General features: G+C 37.0%; 1 protein-coding gene across 8 annotated transcripts in view; it reads left to right on the plus strand.

Moving 5' to 3' along the window:
• The window catches only part of LPP (LIM domain containing preferred translocation partner in lipoma), a 748,953-nt gene that overhangs the window by 330,547 nt on the left and 392,322 nt on the right, over positions 1 to 26,084 (plus strand). For all 8 annotated transcript variants that reach the window (XM_017873421.1, XM_017873422.1, XM_017873424.1 and 5 more), the window contains one exon: positions 3,297 to 3,409. In XM_017873421.1, the coding sequence (XP_017728910.1) occupies positions 3,297 to 3,409 (113 nt within the window). The remainder of the gene's footprint in view (positions 1 to 3,296; positions 3,410 to 26,084) is intronic.

Here is a 26,084-nt window from a genome sequence, read left to right on the forward strand (position 1 = left end):
AAGGAATTCAGTAAGGACCCTTTGATGGTGAAGCTTAAAGAACTGAAAACTTTGGTCTGACTTAATAATTGATCTAAATAAAGCAGATAATTATGTGTTTATCGTGAGGGCTTTTTAACATCTGCCTTTTCATGCTTAGAATATAGAGTCCATCTTTTCAAGTTGTTTCTTAAAACAAACAAAAACATTCCACTTTTCTTTTTTGTTCTTTTTGACACGCCCAGGATTGTCATCAACCTGTGCCTCACTATGTCTAAGTTCTGTTAGAGAAACAGAGTAAAGAAGGATATATTTGGAAGGGACAGACAGCTGTACTTTTTAAGACTTATTTGTGGTGACATTTTGGACTTTTCATGTAGCTTCTTTATGACATAGTGTATTGAACCTTGTCAATCTTGTGGGTCTAAAGTAGGAATAACATGTTGTGGTTCTCAAAGTGTGGTCTTAGACCCAGTGACATCAATCACTCAGGGCCTCTGTTTGATAGTGTGATCTCCAAGATTTTGCTCAGTTCTGATACTGTCTGATGCTCTGAACATTTCCCATGATGTAACAGAATCTGATGAAGTATAAGAGGGGGGCCCAGGAATCCTTTTATGATGTGGGTATGAAGAAGACATAGTGATATGGTTTAGCTCTGTGTCCCCACCCAAATTTCATCTTGAATTGTAATCCCCACATGTCAAGGGAGGGATCTGGTGGGAGGGGATTGGATCATGGGGGTGGTTCCCCCATGCTGTTCTCATGATAGTGAGTGTGTTCTCACAAGATCTGATGGTTTAAATGTGTATGGCAGTTCCCCCTTCATGCTCTCTCTCTCCTGCCACTATGTAAGATGTGCTGGCTTCTGCTTCACCTTCTGCCGTGATTGTAAGTTTCCTGAGGCCCTCTAGCTATACTTCCTGTCAAGGCTGCAGAACTGTGAGTAAATTAAACCTCTTTATAAATTGCCCATTCTCAGGCAGTTATTTATAACAGTGAGAGAACGGACTCATACAGCATAGGTTGAGATAGAACATTTGAACCTGGAAATTAGGTTGTGAACTTGAGTTGGTAATCAGCAACTTAAACCTTTTTTGCCTCATTGCCTGAGATCTCATTGTGAGCATTCTTTTCATACATTAAGACTTTTAAAGGCAGTAAAGAACTTCTTGACAGTTCATTTTAATTAACAGGTATGAAATGCTTTTTCATGCTGTCTGTGGCCGAATGAAAGTTTCTCAATCCTGGCTGCAGGTTTGAATCACTTAGGTTTTGTAGGTGTCCTCGTGCCTGACCCCCTAACTCCCTGTCTTCTATCCCCAAGATTCTGATTGAATTGCTGTGAGATGGAATTCAGACATCAGCATTTTTAAATGTGTTTCCTTGGTGATTCTGGTATTTAACCAATGTTTAAAACTACTGAATGGAATGAATACAGGTTTATGGGATTTATAATCATCATAAAGATATGGAGAAATTATTTCCCCAGATTTGTGCACCCACAGAATAAGAGAAGTAGAATATTTTCTTTATGATGTAAGTTATTGAACGTTTCTTATCCTGTGGGTCTGAAGTAGTAATAACATGCAGTGGTTATTAAAGTGTGCTCTCAGACCCAAAGGCATTAATCACCCAGGGACTTATTAGAAATGCAAATTATTAGAGTTCTCCCCAGACCTACTGAATCAGAATCTCTGGATCCAGGACCCAGAAATCTGTATTTTAATAAGGCATTCTGGAGATATTGATGAACTTGAAAGTTTGAGAACCTTCAGCACTGAGGGTTGTTGTATGATTCGGTGGCAGTGTATGAAAATCTTAGCACACTGCCTGGCATGCTGCGAGTCTAGTAAGCAGAGTACTCGAGAGATAGTGCTTTTGATTGCTAGCAGTCTGAATTTGGCTTGGGGCTAGACCTGACAGTTCTTGGCTTAGCTATACTTTCAATTCTAAGACGGTTATTTATAAGGCAAATAGAGGCCAACTGAACCATTTCAAAGGTGTATCAGAACAACGAAACCTACTCATAGTCATTCTACTGTGCTCACTCTTCCATTCTTACACTTTTATTTCTGAGGGCCTAAACTATGATGTTTTGGTAATATCCAAAAGCAACTCATTTAATGATGGAGACTGCTGCCCTACCTCACTAACTGTTGCGCAACTAAAATGCAAGGAAAAGCTACTCATCCATAAATAGAAAAGATCTCTTCTCCAACACATCAAAACATTATTTTAATAGGAAAATAACAAATAAAGAAAAGGTTAAAAGGTAGAAGTTTCTGTTTCTCCAATACAATTTTTTGCAGACTGTTTAAAAAGATTTCATATCAGGAACCATAAAGCTCTTGGATATATGTGTATAACTCAGATCACAGAGATTAGATTCATTCCTCAGTAACTCCAACAGCAGTGTGCTACTCTTATTGGTGAGAGATGCTAGGTTTTTCTCAGTGTCTCGAAGTCTCATTACTTCTTGCCTGGATTGTGTATGGATTTCTAAATTGGTTGTTTCTTATTCTTTTCTCCTAATCTGTCCTGCATGGACTTTTAAATTAGTCTTTAGTAAATCATATTGTAACCAAGTGTTTCTTTCTCAGAAATCCTTGGTGTATCTCTGCTGCATGCATGATAAAATTCAAACCCTTTTTTCGATGTGCAACATGTAAAAAGCTTAATTTTATCACATATTTTTTTATAACCCATTGACATTATTTTACATTCCTGTGTCCCATGTTTTTCCTATGTCATTACTTGCTTTTTATTCTCTATGCTCTGAACTTTCTGATCTCCATGTCTATATTCTCCTGTCTCTCTGCCAAGGATGGATGTGCTTTCTACATCATGTTTCAGGAAAATTATATGATCCAGTGAGACTTCCATGATCCTCCACTTTATCTTAATTTCCAGAGGTTATTCGTGCATCTTCATAAATTGTACCTTGTATTATCTTTAGTTGTGTACAATTTTTTTCCTACTCTATTTGATTGAAAATGTATTGAGGGCAAGCACCAAGGCGTATAAAATTCGGTAACCCTATCCCCCACCCAAGCTCACTCTTTGCTTTACTTAATATATTGACCCCTCTAGACTAGCTTTTATACCATTTCTCAATATCAAATCTGATCCTCTTTCTTCTGAAAGTTAAGACTACTAATTAAGGCTACTAATTAAGATGGGGAATAATTCCTATGCAGTACAAAAAATTATGTGTCAAAGCCAATTATAAAGAAGTAAAATGCCAACAAATATATCATAAGAGTACTGTAACATTGCATCCTTATTAACTTCATGTGTCTACTTCTTTTCTGTAGGTGATTTTCTTCCACCTCCACCTCCACCTCTAGATGATTCCAGTGCCCTTCCATCTATCTCTGGAAACTTTCCTCCTCCACCGCCTCTTGATGAAGAGGCTTTCAAAGTACAGGTAAGAGCTGAAGTTGAAGTCATGTTAATAGCCATCCTAGGGAGCTCATGAATTTCTTGATTGTTTCTGTGCTGGATAAACATTTATCCGGGGCCTATTGAGAGCTTTACAACTTACGAAGATCTAAGGTACTTTAATGCAACATACCCTACTCAACCTTCCCAGAGTTCTGCTGGCTTACCCTCCGAAGCCCTCAAACTCCTTTTGCCTACTAATTTTGTTTCAGATCCCAAAGCCATTATTTTTAGGAATACCATTTGAGAAGGCAATATTTCCTTGTTATTTTGGAGGACATACAGCCATGTCTTTTTTATTGGTGTGTTCTCTATCTACAAATAAATTGCATCCAAATGAGTAAGGCTGACATTTTAAGGCTGTAGTTGGTTAATGTGGATCCTTGTGGTCAGCAACATTTTTTCTAGCAAAAGCAACATCAAATATCCTTAGGGTTTTCTCTTCTGGGTAAGTTCAAGGGTGCACATTATACGTATCAATTATATAGAACTCTTGGTTTCCAGAGAGTGGTAATTGCAAAGTAACTCGGGGCTGGAATCAGATGTGACATTAGAAGTGGTTCTCAGACTGTGATCATAGGTAACTGCTGAAAGCTGCCACCATTTAAGCTGAAGAAGTGCTTTATGTCAAGAAGAAAATCTAACAAAGTAATAGAATTATTGTCATAGTTTTAGGTGTAACTATGTTCATATAGATATATTGAAGAGAAAAATGAGTCTTCTTTGTCTTTTAGAGAAACATTGGAAATATTTGTGGATAAAATGGAATGGTGTCTGGTAATTTTTTTCCAAATAATAAGGGTCGGAAACTGCTGAGTGAGAACATGGGTGAAATAGGGTTGGTTATGATTTGATGACTGTTGGGTGCATCGAAGTTTATTCTGTTATTCAGTCTACCTTTTAAAAAACGCCTAATATCATTTGTGGAACATACAATATACTGAATTATTGCTCATTAATTTTATCATTTGTTTTACAGTATTTTTTCTTTTTAATTTGTGTAGGTACAAGTAGGTATATGTATTTATGGCATACATGAAATATTTTGATATAGGCATGCAGTCTTTTAAACGTATACTTTTGTATACGTTTAAAATATCCTATAATAAGAAGTGTAAAAGAGAAAAAGTCTGAGGTAACAACTGCTTAAATGGTTTGTTCTATTATTTGCCTTTCTTTCTCCTAAATTTAAGGTTGAAGGAGACAAAGAAAGAAATGATTCATTCGCTCAACAAATATTCTGTGTTCCTATGTGGGCATTATTCAGGCACTAGGAATGTTCTAGCAAAAAAGACAGACGCCATTCTGTCCTCAGGGAACGTAAAAGTTAGTGGAACTAGTGGAAATAAACAAGATGTATACATTACAAAGTACATTAGAGTGGATAAGTGGGGAAACAGGGAGGGGGTCAGGGCTTACCTAGGGTAAGCATCATCAATATGGCCCCACTGAGAAGGAGACACTTAAACGAGGACTTGAAGAAGGAGAGGAGGGAATGAGCTATAGAGATTTCTTGGTGAGTGTATTTTCATATAGTAGATATTAAGAAGTAGAAAAAGCTTTTAATATTATCTGTCATTTGAAATCAGTAAGTTGTAGTTGTAACCAGTAAGTTCCAGTTCAGTTTGGAGTCTAGATCTTTTAAGGCTATTAAAAAATATGTGTATTCCTAATATAGGCCATGAATTTCTTGCATTTTGTTTTGGTGTATACTAATAAAATCAACTATCAGATGCCAGTGATGAACAAGAGTCCTATAAAGTTTGTATTTATTTTATGCAACAGATAGAACCCTTGGCAAATTAAACCAATATGAGTGATTTTTCTTAGTTTTAGTCATTTTTTTAATAAAATGAAGAAATCCTTAGCGTTGCCTTTAATATACCTTTGGTCGTATTTTGCTGAGGTTGGTTTTTTGCGTAGTGTTTACTATGTACAATTTTTAAAGTCACTGACTGTTTCCTCTCTTAGTTTTTCATAGAAACTATTTTGTTGCATTTTAAATCTTTAGTTCTTACAATGTTATTTGAAGTAGTGACAGAAGACTTGTGATTGAAAACTAGTTACATAGCTTATTCTAGTTGTGTGATCTTGAGCAAGGCATGCTGAGTCCCAGTTTTGTCTTCATTAAAAACAAAACAAATATATATACCTCTTACAATTAAATGAAATACAGATGGATTTGAAAGTATTAAACCGAAAGGGCTATGCAAATACTTTGATGTCATATTGATAATCACTATTAATACATAAGAAGAATAGTAAGGATTTTCCAGTGGGTTCCATTAAAAAATTCAAACATGGCGCTTTCAAAAGTTTATGAAAAGTTTTTTTTTGGGTGGACCTTGTTCTGTTAGATGTACTCAAGCCATGGCTTTGTTTTTGAAGAGAAAGGAAATAAACAAAACGCCTTGTTGCCATGTTGGCTTATGTTCTCTGTAAAACAGAAGGGAGGAAGACAAAAAATAAAATACAGTTTGCCAAATGGAAAAGGACAAATCTGGTCGGGAGAGGCCTGTTATTTTTGAGACGCTTCATATGGAAGATTGTTGATAAGAAAATGAACATGCCCTCCTCTTGTGTAGAAGTGACATAGATGTGATAGTGGCTTGGCCCTGCTGTGGCCCAGGTTTGTACCACCTATAGATATGAGCCATGGTATAGCCTAAAGTAGCATTATCACTGGAGAAGATTTTGCACATTTTCCTCTCAGCTATGGTACAACCTCATGTTGCCAAGTCCAAATTATAGCTGGTAAATGTGTGTTTTTATGTAGAAGACTGTTTATGTTTCCAGCCAGATTTTCAGGTCAGAGCCAAAAGAGTGTCTACTAACAGTGATTATAAGAGTTGTAAGATTTTGAGAGCAGAAAGGGACCTTAGAGATCATTTAGTCCAACTCTGGCGCCAGGCATCTAGTTACAGTCCTTTCAAGTACTTGCTAAATTAATTTCCTTTTTTTTGGGAAATGGGGAAACTGAGACCCAAGAAGGTGTGGATCCTCTTGTTTCTGACAGAGCTCTTAGTGAATCTGAAAAATCTTGACTCCTGACCTTGACCTTCTTCCTGCTGTCCCAGATGGCCCATGAACTTGGTATTGCTTTAGTCCTCTATCAGACTGCAAGGCTCTGAGATTCATTGCAGAGGGTTACATGTTTTTATTTGGAAGGACCAGGTGATGCCAGAGTTTTGCTTGGCTGTCTGAATTTTTGATATATGCTATAAGCTTTTATTTCTTCAAAAAAGGCAACTCAATATTTAGACTTAAGGATTATTGATTTAACAATTCTCATTTTCATGTGGAAAGATGAAACTTGGAAAACAGGTGAGGGATTTGGTTTGCTTTTCTGTCAAGATCAGCGTGACCTCCACGCCTGTGATGTTTGTAGTGACACTTTAGCAATCACTTCATTAATTCATCTGTTCTTCATTCATTCAGTATAAATTGAATAGTTCTTGTAAGTAGACATATATGCTAGTGATTATAGCGTTAGAACTTGGCATCGTAGGTTTTATGCTCTGAGTCTCAGCCTTGGGACGGTCAGTTAGTTAGATTTATTTATTTATTTATTTATTTATTTAGAGACAGAATCTCGCTCTGTCACCCAGGCTGCTGTGCAGTGGCCTGATCTCAGCTCACTGCAACCTCCACCACCCAGGTTCAAGTGATTCTCCTGCCTCAGCCTCCCGAGTAGCTGGGACTCCAGGCACCTGCCACCACACCTGGCTAATTTTTTTGTATTTTCAGTAGAGATGGGATTTCACCATATTGGCCAGGTTGGTCTCGAACTCCTGACCTTGTGATCCACCTGCCTCAGCCTCCCAAAGTGCTGGGATTACAGGCATGAGCCACCAAGCCCGGCCAGTTGGTTTTATTCTCATCTGACCTCATAGTTGGTAATTTCTTCCTCTTTTCAGTCAACCCATAGGCAGGTATTATATAACATTCCTTAGGGTGATTACAAAGAAGGTACATGTCTCAGAATTTCAGGCTTGCAAGGGAATTAGAGTGGATACATTCAAGTCCCTTTCTGTTGTTTGAATCTTATAATTTTTTCCTAGATAACAAAATGTTTATGGGTAACTATGATAGGTAAGGCAGTGCTACAGGATAAGGAGATAGATCAGATATAGCACTCAGAATCACATTCAGAAGATGCGTATACAGTCATTTAAGTCGTTTTATGGTAAATTATGCTTTAGTCATCATATGTTGATCAGAAGCATAATCTAAGTCCTAAGTTAGTGGTGGAGAGTGAGGGAAGTAAATTAACTGTGATTGGAGATAGGCAAGAAGGATTCATAGAAACAATTTAAATTGAACTGAACTTTGATGGCTGGGTGGGACCTTAATTTTCAGATAGGGGAGTGGATTGTTCAGCAATAAAATAAAAGAATTAAAACACAGAGGAAGGAGAGCTCAAAGTAAGTGTGACAGGCCTTGTGTTTCTAGCTGTGAAACCTACTCTTTGTTCTGAAACCATTGACAATTTACTGTAGGGGCTTGTTATTATTTTAAATACAAGGGTGATATCCCCAGACCTGTTGTTGGATGCCAAGTTATACTGTTAATATAAATTAAGGCAAAACATGTTGCACTTGCAGGAAACCCAATGCAAACATTTCTGAATTGTCTGGTAGACTTCCTTTAGATCCGTGGGGACTTACCTGCTGACATCTGATGGCTTTGAATTCAGGGGTTCAATATTTAACTTCCTCTTTTTATGATATCTTTGTTCGTCTTTTCTTGGTGACTTCCAGTTGACAACTTCTAATTCTGCTTCTCTGTTTGTTTCCCAGTCCTTTGGCTTGCTTTTATTTGCCTACTATTCAGTATTTGCATACCTCTGGTTTTCATCTCTCCTTTTCTGGTCGGTCCTGCAAAATGGCCAGGATTGCTAACGTAACTCCAGTCCCTCCACATTAGAAAACAGAGGGGTTTTGTCCATTGGTGATTACTTCAAATGTTAAAAATTTCGCTTTGTTATTGAGTAGAAATGTGTCCCTTTATGATGTCCTCACACTGATTTTCTTTCCCCTTTTAAAAAATGATGCAAACTCAGAGGAATGGTCAGGCCAGGAGAGAGACAGGTACTGTATGTCTCAAGGAGTTGATGAGTAAAGCTACTGAGAGATGTTACTTTTCAAAGGAGTGAGTAAGCACAGAGTAACATGAGCTAGGCCCAGAATTAGTAGAAAAGAAAAGAAGAGAAATCTCTGAAATTGTTTATTTTAAAGTCAGCCTCCAAAAGCTCTTGAGCATCTATTCTTATGAAAACAATTCAAAGCTCATAGATGTGTATGATGAATAGTGGCTTATAATCTTTTTTCTATTTGAGACAGAGTCTTGCTCTGTTGCCCAGCCTCTGCCTCCTGTGTTCAAGCGGTTCTCCTGTCTCATCCTCCCGTGTAGCTGGGACTGTACAAGCATGCCCCACCATGCCCGGCTAGTTTTTGTATTTTTAGGAGAGATGGGGTTTCACCACATAGGTCAGTCTGGTCTTGAACTCCTGACCTCAGGTGATCAGCCCACCTGTAATCCCAGTATTTGGGAGGCTGAGATGGGCAGATCACAAGGTCAGGAGATTCAGACCATCTTGGCTAACACAGTGAAACTCCATCTCTACTCAAAATACAAACAAACAAACAAAAATTACAAAAAATTAGCCAGGCATGGTAGCAGGTGCCTGTAGTCCCAGCTACTCGGGGGGCTGAGGCAGGCTGAGAATTGCTGGGATTACAGGTGTGAGCCACCATGCCTGGCTTCATTTTCCTACTTACTAATTTTACTTGTTTAGTTTAACAATGATAATTTGAAAATCAATTCAAGTTTTAGCAAAACTGGCACTGGAATTTTTTATTTTTTTTGAGACGGAGTCTTGCTCTGTTGCCCAGGCTGGAGTGCAGTGGCACAATCTTGGCTCACTGCAAGCTCTGCCTCCTGGGTTCACCCCATTCGCCTCCCTCAGCCTCCTGAGTAGCTAGGACTACAGGTGCCCGCCACCACGCCTGGCTAATTTTTTGTATTTTTAGTAGAGATGGAGTTTCACTGTGTTAGCCAGGATGGTCTGGATCTCCTGACCTTGTGATCTGCCCACCTTGGCCTCCCAAATACTGGGATTACGGGCGTGAGCCACCGCACCCGGCCGGCACTGGAATTTTTGTCTTGTGATTCCATTAGGGCTATCATGATCTCAGGTATAGAAAAACAGGATTTTACTTTTAGACATAAAGAACTAAAATCCACAGTATGGCCATGTTCATTCATGAACTCACAGAAATAGGCAGCTGATCTGGCTTTACATGGGTTGGACCACCTTATCATAAAAGTCTTTCTTTCTGCTGCCAGTTAGTGTGATAAAGGAGGAGGAGGAGGCTGGATATGAAAAGACATCCCAGCTATGGAGGTTAAGAGTAGAGGTAGTGGGCAATGTTGCCAGGGCAAAAACAACATGGTCAGCAAAAGCTTTGATGTATCCTAAAATGCTTGTTTTCTGTAGGGTGAGAATACAAGGATATCTTGATCCGTGAACACATACCAAAGAGATGATTGAGATGCTTATTTCTTCCTGGCCGTTTGCCTAGTTCCTCTTGGGCCAGCAAGCCCCAGTTGATTTGTAGCTTGTTTGTGACCCTGACAGCAACAGCAGCAGCAGCAGCAGCAGCAGCAGCAGCAGAAGTAGCAGGAGCAGCTTGCTTTGCAATTACTTCCTACTTTTATGGTCCACATATGTAGGTCATTGAGTGTTTATTAAGGCTGGGTAGGCTCTTAGGCATGTCACTGGCTCTGGTCAATATGACTTTCTAGAAGCAAATGTCACAGTTTTCCTGGTTGCTTTTGGCTCTGAATCATCATCCGTTTGGTTATTCAGATAAGAAGATGGACATTGCTATTGTCTGGACTTGTAAAAACCCCTTTGACAGTAGCTGACCTAGAGTCCAGGGGAGTATTCCAGTATTTCATTTAGCATTAGGAATCTTTTCATGGAATATCATAGTTTCTCTTCTTTACTGTTTAAGAACTTATTTAAAGAGATAAACCTTTCCCCTGGGATTGATAGTGGAGAAAGTGTATATATACACACACCCACCTACTCACCCATATCAACCTGATTACCACTGCCACCATTACCATGAAATAATTTGTGGCACATTTATACTCTCTGCAGTGAAAGACTGGTTAACTTCTGTACCAAAAAAAAAGTCTTATAGGCAAATTGATGGTGGTTAGTTCTATTGAATGTAGGGAAAACCAATGAGGTTAGCTTTGCTTTAGCTCCTGAGTTTCTGTATAGGGAGTAATTTACTATGCTTGCATATTACAGAAAATTTCCTTTGCTCAAAGTTAAGTGAAACTACAGTTGGTTCTTTTTGAGTCAGTGAAAGTTTTATCCCAATTTGTCTCTCTCATCAAGAGTCTTAGTGGTTTCTTCAAAGGTGAAATGTACTTACTGTTTTTTTATTTTAACTTACAAAAAAGTAGTGTGTCTTTTTCTACTTATAAAAAAGTAATGCCAGCTGGGACTGGTGGCTCATACCTGGGAGGCTGAGACAGGTGGATCACCTGAGGTCAAGGAGTTCAAGACCAGCCTGGCCAACATGATGAAACTCCGTTGTTACTAAAAATACAAAAATTTGCTCTGTGTGGTCGTGTGTGCCTGTAATCCCAGCTACTCCGGAGGCTGATGCAGGAGAATTGCTTGAGCCCGGGAGGCGGAGGCTGCAGTGAGCCGAGATTGCACCATTGCACTCTAGCCTGGGTGAAAAAGCGAAACTCTGTCTCAAACAAACAAACAAAAAGTAACGTAAACAAATCAAATGATATAGATTAGGTATTTTCAAATTTATTTCTCTATGAGGGAAAAATTATGATCTGCTTATACGTCCTGCTCCCAATAAACACGCCAAATGATGCTTGAACATTCTTTTACTCCCTGCTCCATCCCAAGTTGTATTAAAATAATTTGGAGAATATGTTGTAACATTTTTAACTTTATAGCAAATCTCTTTTGAGAATTGTTTCTTGCATTAAATTTTGTAACCACATTAGTAATAAACTAACTTTTACCTGTGTTGTGCTATTTTCTATTGACTATTTTTTTCTGGTATTCATCATCTTGATTCTTTTCTTTTTTGTTATTTTTTTCTGCTGTAGTACTTCATCAAGTAATTTTTGTGGGAAGGCTACGTGCCTGATATATTTCCTGAGTCTTTGTATATCTAAAAATGAGTTATTATTGCCTTCATATTTGAGTACAAGCTTGGCTGTAAGTAGAATTCTTGGGTCAAATTTGCTTTACTTCAGTATTGTACCAAGATTTCCACACTATCATTTAGTATCATTTAATATTCAGTGCAGCAGATGAGAAATCTGATGCCAGTCTGATTCTTTTTCCAGTTTAGTAAGTTTTTCTTGTTTGGTCTATAGCCTTTATTTGTGGGATTCAGCAATTTCACTAAGATGTGTCTAGACGCAGCTCGCTTTTTACCTATTCTGCTATTTCTACTCAAGTCAAGGTTTTCTTTATCTAAACGGGATTTTCTTCTTTCCTTTATTTTCTTTTTCTTTTTTTTTTGTTTTCTTTCTTTCTTGAACTCCTGAGCTTAGGTGGTCCTCCTGCCTCCACCTCCGAAGTAGCTGGGACTAAAGGTGTGTACCACCATGCCCAACTAATTTAATTTTTTTTTTTTTTTTTTTTTTTTTTTTTTTTTTTTTTTTTTTTTTTTTTTTTTTTTAGAGAGAGGGTCTTGCTATTTTGGCCAGGCTGGTCTTGAACTCCTGGCCTCAAGCATTTCTCCTGCCTTGATGACTCTCAGTGCGCTGGGTTTACAGGTGTGAGCCACTGCTCCCAGTCACGATTTCCTTATAATATATTGAAAATATATTTTAATCTTTCCTTCACCTTTTTCTTCTTTATGAACTCCTACTCTATAGAATTGGATTTCTTCTCTATTCTTCATATTAGTTTTCTGTTTCTAATAGTTATACTACATGGAGGGATTTCTGTTGCTTACTTCCCTTTTATATTCTTAATTTTTGTGGTGATAGTCTGCTTTTGACTTATAAATGCTCTGTAAAACTGAATTTGGGGAGAATATTTGGGAGGAGCGGCTCTGGATATCTGTTGTTCAGGGTAGCTGGCTTGCACTTAAACTTTTGTCTTTTATCTAAATTGGGAATATATAGTTATTTAAACGCAGGGTGGTTATAGGGTATATACGTTCAGTCTTCACCCATATGTGTAATTAGGGGATGCAGGCCAGCAGAAGACTTGCCCTTAGATGCACGGGTCAAGAGCAGACCAGCAAGGTTAATCTGGGTCCTCAAGGCTAATGGTTTGGGGATCCATAGGCAGGTAGCAAAGCCCCTCCCTTACATGCCATACATGTATGCCAGGTGAGGGCCGCAGGAGATGTGGCCAGCCCTTGTGTGTATTGGTCTCTAGTTGAATCCTCAAACCCCTTCGATTTCCTCCCTCATTGTGTTTTCATCGGTGACTTTGCTTCTCAATGACACGCTGTCACCAGCAGTGCTGGAAACTGTGGCAGAGTCCTTTTTATTAGAAAGCATAAACTCATTAAATCATTTCACTGACTTTCATTATATACCCCTAACATCCATTCTACAGAGGCTTGCCCCACCCCCTCACCCTTTTTGTTGTGGCAGTTTGAAGTCTGCTCAGGTCCTGGTATCTTTTGCTATGTATCTCAAGCTCACTTTGCTGCCCGTCAGGAGTTCATCACAGAAAACGTGCTCTCCGATAGCATTATCTACAGCCAAAGAAAGCTTCGGAGACTGCATAATGCGATGGTTAACACTGCAAGTGCTCTTCCAGGCTTCCTGGTTTCACATCTGGCTTCCTGCTTACTAGCCGCATGACTGTGGTATACTGCTTAACCCTTCTGTGGCCCACTTAAATCCTCTGTAAAATGGGTGATTATTGTGAGGTTTCAAAGACATAATGCACATAAAGAATATTTTATGTAATTGACATGTCCTAAGACGTAGTAAACATTTTCACTGTTGTGATATTTTGGGCTAGCGGGTCTCTGTGCTCGGTTTTGCCACAGTTGTCACTACATTTGATTTGCACCATGCCTCCTCGGAGTTCACCCATGATCCCATCCCTTGCTATTATAAGGTTCAGGATTATATATATATAATACAATATAAATATATAATATATAATACAATAGAAATATATAATATATATAATTTACAGAAGAAATACCCCCACAAACTTCGTCTGTAAAATGAATGATTGAATTAAATAATCACGTAGCTCTCTTACAGCTCTCAGATTCAATGCCTCGGTAATAAAATATCACTTCTTTGTAATTTCATGGTGATTTATAATTTGCAAAATACATTATAACAGCACAAGTATAATTTAGCTAATGAAATAAAAATGAGGATCCGAGAGTTGAAGGAACTTATTTAGATCTCACAATTGTCATGAAAGCAGTGATTTATTTTAAATAGACAATAACAAAATCATTTCGGGGACTTTTACAAATGAGAAAATGTAGATCCTCTTAAATCTTTAAAAAGCAGCCAGTGTCATCAATAATATATGTTGATGTTTAGTAACCAGGAACCTCCGAGGTAGTTTTCTTTGCAGTTCTTTAGTGGAAGATTAGCACATCTTCCATCCTGGCCTCTAGCATATTTTCTGACCAACCCCTCGTAGATTGTATCATATACCTCTTATCCATGGATTTGGTAAGGAAGCCCTGGTGGGCCAACACAGCCTTCAGTTCTTTTGTAATTTACATAATCCAATCAACAGGGGCACAGAAACACCTTGTTCTGAAAGAAGGAGTTAAAGGGAGTAGAGGATGCCAACACCAATAACCTAGGGCACTAGCTCATATTTTATTTCTGAATATAGTACTTTGAAACTCTAATGTTTTAGAAAGATTTTCTGTTCATAGCTGATTTTGCTTGATCCATTCAAAAGTCAAGCATTTTTGTACTCTTACTATATAATTTAAAATGTATTACAGCATGGGGTGTCTATACCAATTCTGAGGGGTTAAGCTATTATTATCGTTTTTCTATCATTAGCTTTTGTGAGTTTGACTTGTACAGGGCCTCCTAGCCTGCAAATTCCAAAATTGACTTTTTTTTTTTTTTTTTCCAAGACAGGTTCTTGCTCTTTTGCCCAGGCTGGAGTGCAGTGGCATGATCTCCACTCACTGTAGCCTCCACATCCAGGGTTCAAACCATTCTCCTGCCTCAGCCTCCTGAGTAGCTGGGTTACAGGCACATACCACCGCACCTGGCTATTTTTTGTATTTTTTTAGTAGAGAGGGGGTTTCACCATGTTGGCCAGGCTGGTGTCGAACACCTGACCTCGTGATCCGCCCACATCGGCCTCCTAAAGTGTTGGGATTACAGGCGTGAGCCACTGCGCCCGGCAGACTTTGCTTTTTTAAATAAAAGACTTTCATACACTTTATCTCGCTGGAACCTTTAGACAACTTCTGCAAAGGGAAAGGTAGGGAGGATTCTCCTTATTTTTTTTTTTTTTTTTTGAGACAGTGTATCGCTCAATGGCCCAGGCTGGAGTGCTGTGGCTGGATCTTGGCTCACTGCAAGCTCCGTCTCCCGGGTTCCCGCCGTTCTCCTGCCTCAGCCCCCCCAGTAGCTGGGACTACAGGCGCCCGCCACCTCGCCCGGCTAGTTTTTTTGTATTTTTTAGTAGAGACGGGGTTTCAGCGGGTTAGCCAGGATGGTCTCGATCTCCTGACCTCGTGATCCGCCCGTCTCGTCCTCCCAAAGTGCTGGGATTACAGGCTTGAGCCACCGCGCCCGGCCGAGGATTCTCCATCTTATATCAGTGAAGGCTCTGGGGCTCTGAGGGTAAGCAGCATTCCGGGCTTCCATGGCATTAACTGTCCCAGGCAGGGATGAAGCTCTCTGTCTTTTTGAGATGTGCCCGTCCATTTCTCACCCCATGGCCAGCGCTGCTATATTGTTCCTCTCCCTTTATATTCAGTTTTAGTGAGGGAAACAAAACAGCAGTTGCCACTTTCCTTTCCCAGTAGTTTCATTATTTGCTGTCACCAGTTCTGATGCAAGATCCTCTATTGTAATCCTGTCTTCGGATTTCAAAAAATGTATCGCTACATATCGGAAGAAAGCACTGTGGTGGAAAATACAGGAAAACTATGTGCAGACCTGTTAAATGGAAATGTTTTCATAATTTTTAGTTAGTTTTATATCTATTTTACCAATAAAATGTAGTAAAGATGTCAATGTCAATCTTTCTTACTATAGAAATAAGTAAAATTTCTCCAACTAGTGGAAAAAAAGTTTCTGTGGCAAATAGTTTTTAAAAGGAATATAGGATTGATACAAGAATGAGAGCATTCACATTATAAGAAATATAAGTTTTCTATTATTTTTTGAAATAAAAATTTGGTTTATGAGAGGCTTAAAAAGTGAATAAATTCCCTTCTTTCCTAATAGTTTCTGTCATTCTCTTGGGGATTAAAGGAGCTTGAATCTATCCTACAGCTACTTCCTCTCTGAACTGTAGATGACACATCAAGATGTGATTTGGGGCAGATCAAGCCTCGGAGTCGAATCTCAGTGTCTTTAGCCGTACAAGTGGTGTGGTAGTATGATAATTCCACATGTCCTGTCTTCTGGGCTTTTTGACATTCATAGCATTTCTAAACAAGTAAAGGATTTATCTTAAAAATGAAATTTTAATTTTTTTTTATAATTCTTGAGCTTTAATTCTTTCCATTAGAAATTATGTCATCCCCATATTTAGAGCAATGCATAATTGTGTAACTTTTAAATTGTGTATTTGATGGTATGGTGTATATTGAAAAGAGAATGAGAAACTATCCCCTGAACAGAGATTTACTGATTCAAGCCATCACTTTCTACAATATGTACACTTCAGAGTGAAGGTCCAGTGTCAGAACTTCATAAGGTGTCTGGCCAGCTAGAATTAGGTATTTCATGAAGAGATGATCAAACAATTGAACAGAAAATACAGCAACCAGAAGAGCATTTCACTGTGCACATTCAGAAGACTTCATAATTTTTATTATCATTTTGTATCAAGCCATTTTATAAGTAGAGATGTGTCTGGAGGATTGTTTTCATTTCCTTTTAGCTCATTGAAAGTCAAACAGTGTCACTTTAGTAATTCTCTTCTTGCCCAGTGGGGATAGAAACCAGTTTTGGGCCATGGCAACTATATAGAATATTTTCAAAGAGTTACAGATTCATTAAATGAGACCCTCTCTCCTCCCCTTCACACCCACTGCGTTTCTGTCTATAATGAGGATTTAAGCAACAGTCCCAACGTGAACTAGCTCATTTCAGTACTAGGGAAATGGCTCTTGAATGGGTTTACCACCTCCTCTGATTCTGCAACAACTGTTCTTTTTCTGACAGCTTCTTCTACCTCTTCCGGGCAGGCAAAACTCTTGATGACTTGAACCTCCTATGTTCTTTCTTTTTTTTCCCCCAGCTTGTAAAATTATGGTAAAATATACATAATATAAAATTTACTATCTTCACCATTTAATGTTCTGTTCAATAGCAATATGATGAAGTACATTCATGTTGTTTTGCAACTATCACCAGTATCCATCTTCAGAACTCATTTCATCTTGCAAAACTGAACCTCTGTACTGCTTCCCCAATAACCCCCCATTCCACTGTCAGCGAGCCCCTGGAAACCGCCTTTATACTCTCTGTTTCTACGATTTTAACTTCACAAGCCCACAGTAAAATTGTAATCATATTATACTTATCTTCGCAACTGGCTTATTTTACTTAACATAATGTCCTCAAAGTTTATCCATGTTGTAGTATGTGTCATGCTATATATATGTCATGTTTTGCTTATCCATTCATGTTAATAGACATTTGGGTTCTTTCCCCATTTTACCTACTGTGGGAATAATGCTGCTATGAATATGGGTGTACAAATAACTCTTTCGAACCCTGCTTTCAGTTCTTTTGAGTATATACCCAGAAGTGAATTGCTAGATAACATGGTAGTTCTATTTTTAATATCTCGAGGAACATTCAACCATTTTCCACAGCAACAGTACTCTTTACGTTCCTCTGAACAGCACACAAGTTGTAATTTCTCCACGTCCTTGCTGACACTGTTTTTTGTCTTGATAATAGCCATCCTAATGGGTGCGGAGCGATATCTCATTGTAGTGTTGATTTGCATTTCTCTATTGATTACTGATTTTGAATATCTATTCATGTATGTATTAGCCATTTGTTTATATACCTTCTTTGGAAAAATGTCTATTCAAGTTCTTTATTCATTTTGAATTGGACCTTTTTTTCTTTTGAGTTTTGTAAGTTCTCTATATATTCTGAATATTAATCCCTTATCAGATATGATTTGATAATACTTTCTCCCATTTTGAAGATTGTCTTTTTACTCCATTGATACTGTCTTTGATTTTTAATTTTTATGAAATTCAATCTGTCTCTTGTGTCATCCGTGCCTTTTGTGTCATATTAAGACATTTGTTGTGAAATTCAATGTCATGATGCTTTTGCATATGTTTTATTCTAATCTACAATTTAAGGTGTTACCTTTAGGTCATGGATCCATTTTGAGTTAACTTTTATAATTACATTAGGAAAGAGTCCAACCTTATTCTGTTGTATGTGAATATTAAATTTTCCTGGCACCATTTGTTGAAAAGATTGTCCTTCCCCTGTTAAATGATCTTGGTGCCCTTGTAGACAGTTATTTGAACATATATGTGAAGGTTTATTTCTGGACTCTTTCTTATGTGTTATTATGCCAATAGCACACTGTTTTGCTTACTTTAGCTTTGTATTAGTTTTTGAAATCAGGAAGTGTCAGTCCTCCACCTTTGTTCCTTTTTATTCAGGATTGTTCTGCCTATTTTAGGTCGTTTGATATTCCATATGAATTTTAGGGTAGGTTTTTCTATTTTTTCAAAAAATGTCACTGGGATTTTGATCAGGACTGCATTAAGTCTGGATATCATGTTGGCTAACATTGACATCTTAGTTATATTGAGTCTTGCATTCTATGAACATGAGATGTCTACCATTTATTTATGTCTTCCTTAATTCCTTTCTGAAATGTATTCAAGTTTTCATTGTTCAAGACTTTTAACTATTTGTTCACGTTAATTTCTAAGTATTTTGTCTTTTATTTTTTGATGCTATTGTATACAGAATGATTTTCTTTATTTCCTTTTTGAATTGTTCATTGTTGATACAAATGTAAGTGATTTTGTGTAGTAACTGTATATGCTGTACTTTGCTAAATTCACTATTTAGTTCTAACAGTTTTTGCGTCCAATCCTTAGGGTTTTCTACATATAAGATTATGCCATCTACAAGAAGAGATGATTTGATTCTTTCTTTTCAATTTTGACACCTTTATTTTTTTTCTTCCCTGATTACTCTGATGAGGACTTCCAGTATTACACTAAATTGATATGGCAAAAGCTGGTATTCCTAATCTTAGAGGAAAAGCTTTCAGTCTTTTATCATTGAGTATGATTTTCTCTGTGGGTTTCCATATGTGGCGTTTTGCTCTATTAGAAAACTAATAGAGACAGTTTTCTTCTATTCCCAGTTTGTTGAATATTTTTCTTATGAAAGGATATTGAATTTTGTCAAATGCTTTTCTGTGTCAATTGAGAAGATCACTTTTTCTTCATTCTGTTAATGTAATATATAACCTTGATTTAATTTTGTTTGTTGAGTATCCGTTCGTTACAATAATAAATCTCACTTGGCCATGATATATAAACCTTTTAATATGCTATTAAATTTGATTTGGGATATTTGGTTGAGTATTTTGCATCAATGTTTATTAGGGATATTATTCTATAGTATTCTATAGTTTTCATATAGTATCTTTGTCTGATCTTTGATGTCACAGAATGAGTTAGGAAGTGTTTCCTGCTTTTTAATTTTTTGGAAAGATTTGAGGATAATTGTTAGTTCATCTATCAATGTTTGGTAGAATTTATTAGTGAAGTCATTGTTTCCAGATTTTTCCTTACTCAGATTTTGGACGCTGATTCAATCTTCTTGGTATTCATAGCATATTCAGATTTTTTATTTGTGGTTTAGTCTTGGTGCATTTCGTGTTTCTTGGAAATTTCCCTGTCATCTGGGTTATCGAATTTGTTGCTACACACTTGCTCATAGTACTCTCTTAAATCTTTTTTATTCCTGTAGAATTGTTAGTAATGTCCCTACTTTTATTTCTGTCTTTTGTAGTTTGAGTCTTGTCTTCTTTCTCTCTCTCTCTCTCTTTCTTACTTCATCTAGCTAAAGGTTTGTCAATTTTGTTGATCTTTTTAAAGAACTATTGGTTTTTGTTAGTATTTCTCTATTATTTTTCTATTCTCCATTCTACTTATTTCTACTCTTACCTTTATTATTTCTTCCCTTCTTGTAGATTTGGTTATAGTTTTTTCTTGTTTTGTTTTTTTTTTCCCCCAAGTTTCATAGTCTGTAGGTTTAGGTTGTTGGTTTGACATCTTTCTTATCTTTAAATTTAATGTTGTATAGTTATAAATTGCCTCGTTATCACTGTTTTCACTGTTTCCTTTATGTTTTGGTATGTTTTCTTTCATGTTCATTCATTTTTAAGTATTTTTCTATTTCCCTTGTGATTTCTTCTTTGATCCATTGTTTGTTTAAGAGTATATTATTGGCTGGATACAGTGGCTCACACCTGTAATCCCAGCGCTTTGGGAGGCCAAGGTGGGGTGATCACGAGGACAGGAGTTTAAGACTAACCTGGCCAACGTAATGAAACCCCATCTCTACTAAAAAACACAAAATATTAGCCAGGTGTGAAATAATGGTGCCTGTAATCCCAGCTACTCAGGAGGCTGAGGCAGGAGAATCGCTTCAACCCAGGAGGCAGAGGTTGCAGTGCGCCAAGATGACGCCATTGCACGCCAGCCTGGGGAACAGTGCGAGACTCTGTTAAAAAAAGAAAAAGAAAAGAGTATTTAATTACTGCAAATTTGTGAATTTTGCAGTTTTACTTATGTCTGTGTTTTTCTAATTTTATCCCATTGTACTCAGAGAAGATACTTTGTATGACATCTACTTTTTCAAATCTATTGACCCTTACTTAGTTTATGGGCTTATTCATGTTCTATCCTAGAACATGTCCCATGTGCACATGGGAAGAAGGTGTACTCAATTGTTGTTAGGTAGATTGTTCTGTAGAGACATATACAGAATAATCTACCTAACAACAATTATAGGTCTAATTAGTTTTGTTTGTCGTTCAAGTTCTTTATTTCCTGACTTATCTACTGTTTGGTTGTTCTATCCATTGTTGAAAGTTGGACATTGAAATCTCTATTATTATACAACTGTCTATTTCTTCCTTCAATTCTGCTAATTTTTAGTTTATATATTTGGATGATCTTTTATTAGGTGTGTATACATTTACAATTGTTACATATTCTTGCTGTATTGAGCCTTTTATTAATATAATGTTCTTCATCTCTTTTTTATCTTTTAGCCTTTTTAGACTTAAAATCTATTTTGTCTGGTATTTTGCTACTCTGTTTTTTGTGGGTTACTATTTGCATGAAATGGTGTTTTCTATCCTTTCACTTTTAAACTATGTCTTTGGATATAAAGCGAATCTCTTGTAGACAACATATATGTGGGTTATGTGTTTTAATTTATTCTGCCAATCTGTCTTTTGATCAGATAATTTAATTCATTTACATTTAAAGTCGTTATTGATAAGCAGAGAATTACTCCTTATTTTTCTACAGATGTTTCTTACCTTATGATGGGGTTATGTCCAATTAAAACTGTCTTAAGTTGAAATAATTTGTCCCATTAAAACTATTTTAAGTTGAAATAATTGTAAATTTAAAATACATTTAATATACCTAATATTCCAAACATCATGGTTTAGCCTTAGTTACTTTAAACATATTCAGAACACTTGTATTAGCAGACAGTTGGAAAAAATAATCTAATACAAAGCTTATTTTACAATAAAACTTTAACTATGTTATGTAATTTATTGTGTGTTCTGCTGAAAGTGAAAGACAGAATGGATACTTCAAGTATTATGTTTAATGAATGTGTATCACTTTTACATCATCATATGGTAAAAAAATTGTAAGTCAAGCTATTATAAAATTTATAAGATTATAAAACCATTTATATTTATTTTCTACATGCTTTATAACTTCTTTGTCCTTTATTTCTATATAATTGTTTTTTGTGTATTCAGTTGATTTTTTGTAGTAAAATATTTAAATTCTTACTTGATTTCCTTTTGTGTATATTCTGTAGCTATTTTCTTTCTGGTTATAATGGGGGTTACATTTAACATCTTAAAGTTATAACACTCTAATGTGAAGTCATACCACCTTGAGTTCGATAACATACAAAATTCTGTTCCTTTTTCAGTTGTTGATGCAACAAAATTATGTCTTTATGCGTGTGTACACAACAACATAAGCTAATAATTTAATATACTCATTTCTTAAATTATGTAGAAAACAAAATTTAGGTTTACTAATCAAATTACAATAATATGAGATTTTAAACTTGTAATTTAAAAAAAATATTAGTTTCTTAAATCATGTAGAAAACAAAAAGCAAAGTTACACATCATGATTACAATGATGTTAGCTTTTATAAGTGTCTACCTATTTGCCTTTCCTGAGATCTGTATTTCTTTGTATGATTTTGAGTTACTGTGTAGTATCATTTCATTTCAACCTGTAGGTTTCCTGTTAGCATTTCTTGCAGGACAAGTCTAATGGTAATAAAGAATTCTCTCACCTTTTTTTTTTTCCCCACGACTTTCATTTTGATTTTCTGTCTCACTTTAAAAATAAAATTTGCCAGATGTAGGATTCATGATTGATAATTTTTTTTCCTTTCAGCACTGAATATTTCGGCCTTCTGTTTTCTGGCATCTAAGGCTGCTGAGAAAACTGGATAATTTTATTGAGGATCCCTTGTATGTGATGAATCACCTCTCTTGCAACTTTCAAAATTCTCTCGTTGTTTTTATCTTTTGACAGTTTAATTATAAGGTTCCTCAGTATTTTTTTGAGTTCGTCTTACTTGTACTTTTTTGAGCTTCTTGGATGTTTATACTCTTGTCTTTGATCAAATTTGGGGGAGTTTTTGGCGATTATTTCTTCAAGTATTGTCCCTGCCTTTTCTCTCTGTCTCATCCTTCTGGGAATTCCATGCTGCATTCTTTGCTATAGTTGATTGTGTCCCATAAGTCTCTTAGGCTCAGTTCACCAGTCTTCAATCTTTTTTCTTTCTGATCTTAGACTAATTTACTTTGACTTCTCTTCAAGTTGTCTGATTCTTTCTTTTGCCTGCTAAATCTGTCTTTGAGTTCCTCTAGTGAATTTTTTATTTCGGTTATTGTAATTTTCATTTCCACAATTGCTTTTTGCTTTTTTTTCCTTTTTCTCTATTGATATTCCCATTTTATTCATGTGTTGTTTTCTTAACTTTCTCCTTGCTTCCTTTAGTTCTTTGAGCATTTTTAAAACAGTGGTTTTAAAGTCTTTGTCAGGTAGATCCCTCATCAGGTCTTTTTAGAGATAGTTTCTGTTGGTTTGTATTTTTGTTTTGAATGGACCATGCTGTCCTGTTTCTTTGTATGTCTTTTGATTTTTTGTTGTTGTTGAAAAGTGCATATCTGAAACTAATAATATAGAACCCTGGAAATCAGATTTTTTCTCTTCCCCAAGGTTTACTGTTACTGTTTTTGTTTTGTGGGGTTATTGTTGTCAGTCTCTGTGCTAAGTATTAGCTTTTATTGTTAACTTATGGTCTTAACTATCTTCTGAGCCTGTGTGTTTCCCTGGTTATGTGTCATGACTTTCTCATTTCCTCTGTTGTTTTCAAATGCCCTGGTTAACAAGCTCTGTCTCCCAAAATGAGAAAAAGTAAAAAACAAAGGAAGGACAAAAAAAAAGGGGGGAGGGGGGGAACTAGCCTTTGGAGTCCCATGGAAGTCACTTCAGCTGGAGTGAGGGGCAACACTAATGATAGTTGCCTCTTTTTCTTTATGTGTGTGATTACAAGCAGCAATTAATGTTCAGTGCACAGATCCTTGATATACGGAAGACAGGTCCTTTTTGCCCAACTTAGATCATGTAAGCTGCATGCAAGCTGCTTCAAGAACATGTGCACAGATGCCTACCAAGGATCTAAGGAGTAGGGTATAGGTAGTTGCTATTGTGCTAAGATGTAAACTTTACCTAAATTAACCACAACTTGCGATCTAAAGCTTCCCTCCAGAAAGTAGACACCTTTATTAGACTCTGGACTTCCAAAATAAGTTGTTAATATAGATGGTGGCAGTGCAATGGTTGTCTAGGTAGAAAGACATGTCTGGTGCTTCCTGCTTTGCCATATTCTCAGGATCCCTTTCATTTCCTTTGATTCTTGCTAAACAGAACTAACTTCCTTGATTCCTCTGCTGTGCCTGCAACTATCCCTTTTCTCCCTTCTTTAGCACCCCCTCTTCCTTTCTCCCTGTCTCTAAATTTAGGTGCCCATTCAGAGTTCTCCCTTTGACCTTCTGTTTTCTCTCAGTAGATGTCACTACTCTAATAGGATCAACTTTGATCTTTCTTTATCTAATTATTTGAACTGCTTATGACTTGGTACTGTGTTTTCCTTTGACAAGTTTTGTTTCATTTATCCATGAGATCTTTTCCTAGATAACACCTGGCTTTTCGCTTTCAATGTATCCCTAATTCTGCTCATCATCTTGCTCAAAGGCTTATGTTCTGTTAGACATACTATTATATTTTCTAGTCTTGCCACCTAAACTGTGTTCATTGATGATAGATCTTGCTTTCTTTGTATATCTATCACCAAGGCTTACAGGATTATTTCACTCTCTTTATTTTCTTGCCCATGATCCTAGTTCATATTTTCTGGGTTACAACCTACTCATTGCCTTCACTCTATCTTTTTGACATTCCAACTGCATGTCTATAACCACTTAGTGGTTAAAAAAATAATTATTTTCTTCCTCTGGCTTTTTATTGCATGCCACATTAAATTTCTCTGCTTAGTTTATTTTTTCAGAGTACTCTATGACCTACCTCATCCTATACAGCACACCTTATCTCCCACTGTGCTTTTTATATAGGCCTTGCTCTTTTGAAGCTCATGTCCTCGTCGTCAGCTTCATATACCAAACCAATTTTTCTTGTGTCTTTCTCGATAACTGATGAACCCTCATATCCTCATTTTTAAAAGCCTAACTCTACTATTTTACTCATATGTGTCTGACAACCGGATCGTCTTGATCTCTCTCTTCTCTGCATCCTCAGTCTTTTGATTGAGTCACGTGATGTGGTGATATGAACCCAGGATTTAGGGCTAAGAAGCCCTGCTCGAGTGCTTACCACTGCATTTCCCATCTTTACATGAAAAATGAGGATATCAATAACAATTTTTAGAAGGTTATTTTGAGGACTAATTAAGATGTTGAATGTAGAGGATCCAACAACTTCTGGTTCAGAAGTAAAGGCTACTATGAGTCAGGTAATAAATAGATTTATTAATACTGTTTAATTTTTCTGCCACTTAATAGATACCCTTTTGTGGGGTCATGTAATCATTGCATGTACATTAATCTTGCCACCAAACTTTATTTTATAAAGCCAGATTCATAAAATAACATGGGAGACTTGTAGAAATTATTTAAAATCACAAATCATAGAGCACTAGATTTCACATGGTCCTAACCCATCTGCTCTTTCTTGTGATGAGGAAACTGGAGCCTAAATTTCTTAAGTGAACTGTTCAATGTGACACAGTTGCTAGAAGAGCTGGTGCTACCCACAATTCGAGGTTCTGGACTCCCAGGCCTCTGCTCTTTCCATTACCTTCTTGTTCATTTATTTTAGCAACTGCCTGAAGGCAGGATCACAACCCCTATTTCTGTATCACCCATAACCTTTATTTTATTGTGAGAAGATAGAATAGCTACTTGATTGATGTTTGTGGCTTGATTGATTTATTCTTTCTTCGACTGAGCAATAGGAATTCTCTGGGAAAGGACTGTGAAGTCTGTACTATACTTATCACCCTTTTGACGCTTCGGGGGCTGTTGTAAGCATGCAAAGGGTTCGATGTGCACTGCTTCTGTAAACTGACTCAGGGTGGTGGGGAGAGGAAATGGGAGAGGAAGTTATATACATCTTGAGCAAATCAAGCTTTTCTATTTTTAGTCCTTGCTACTGTTTGGAAAGTACAGCCTCTGTTCATGGCAGTCTGGCATGTGTTTCCTTAGTGCCATTTCGAAAGGGGGAAAAAATAAATATGGGAATTTTTTTTTTTGTAGTGAAAATAGTTACTCAGTGAAATCACATAAGTTTCCCGTTTTTCTCTTGATGAAACCTCAAACCCACTAGGCACAGATTCCTCAACCTCAACTATGCATGTGAAAGGCTCATGCAGAACAGGAGACCACAGTCAGCAAAACCTTGGATAGCAAGATAAGCTGTGGTGCCCCAGAGAAACGTGGGGTGGGTCTGGGGATGGGGAAGGCAGGGAAGGGAGTGGTGATGTTCTTTCATATTCAGTGGGGAACTTGGCCAACTACCCGATTGTTGCCCCCTGGAAAAGGCTGA

The sequence above is a fragment of the Rhinopithecus bieti genome, unplaced genomic scaffold (assembly GCF_001698545.2).
Source record: "Rhinopithecus bieti isolate Rb0 unplaced genomic scaffold, ASM169854v2 scaffold_5626, whole genome shotgun sequence".
Taxonomy (NCBI): Eukaryota; Metazoa; Chordata; class Mammalia; order Primates; family Cercopithecidae; genus Rhinopithecus; species Rhinopithecus bieti.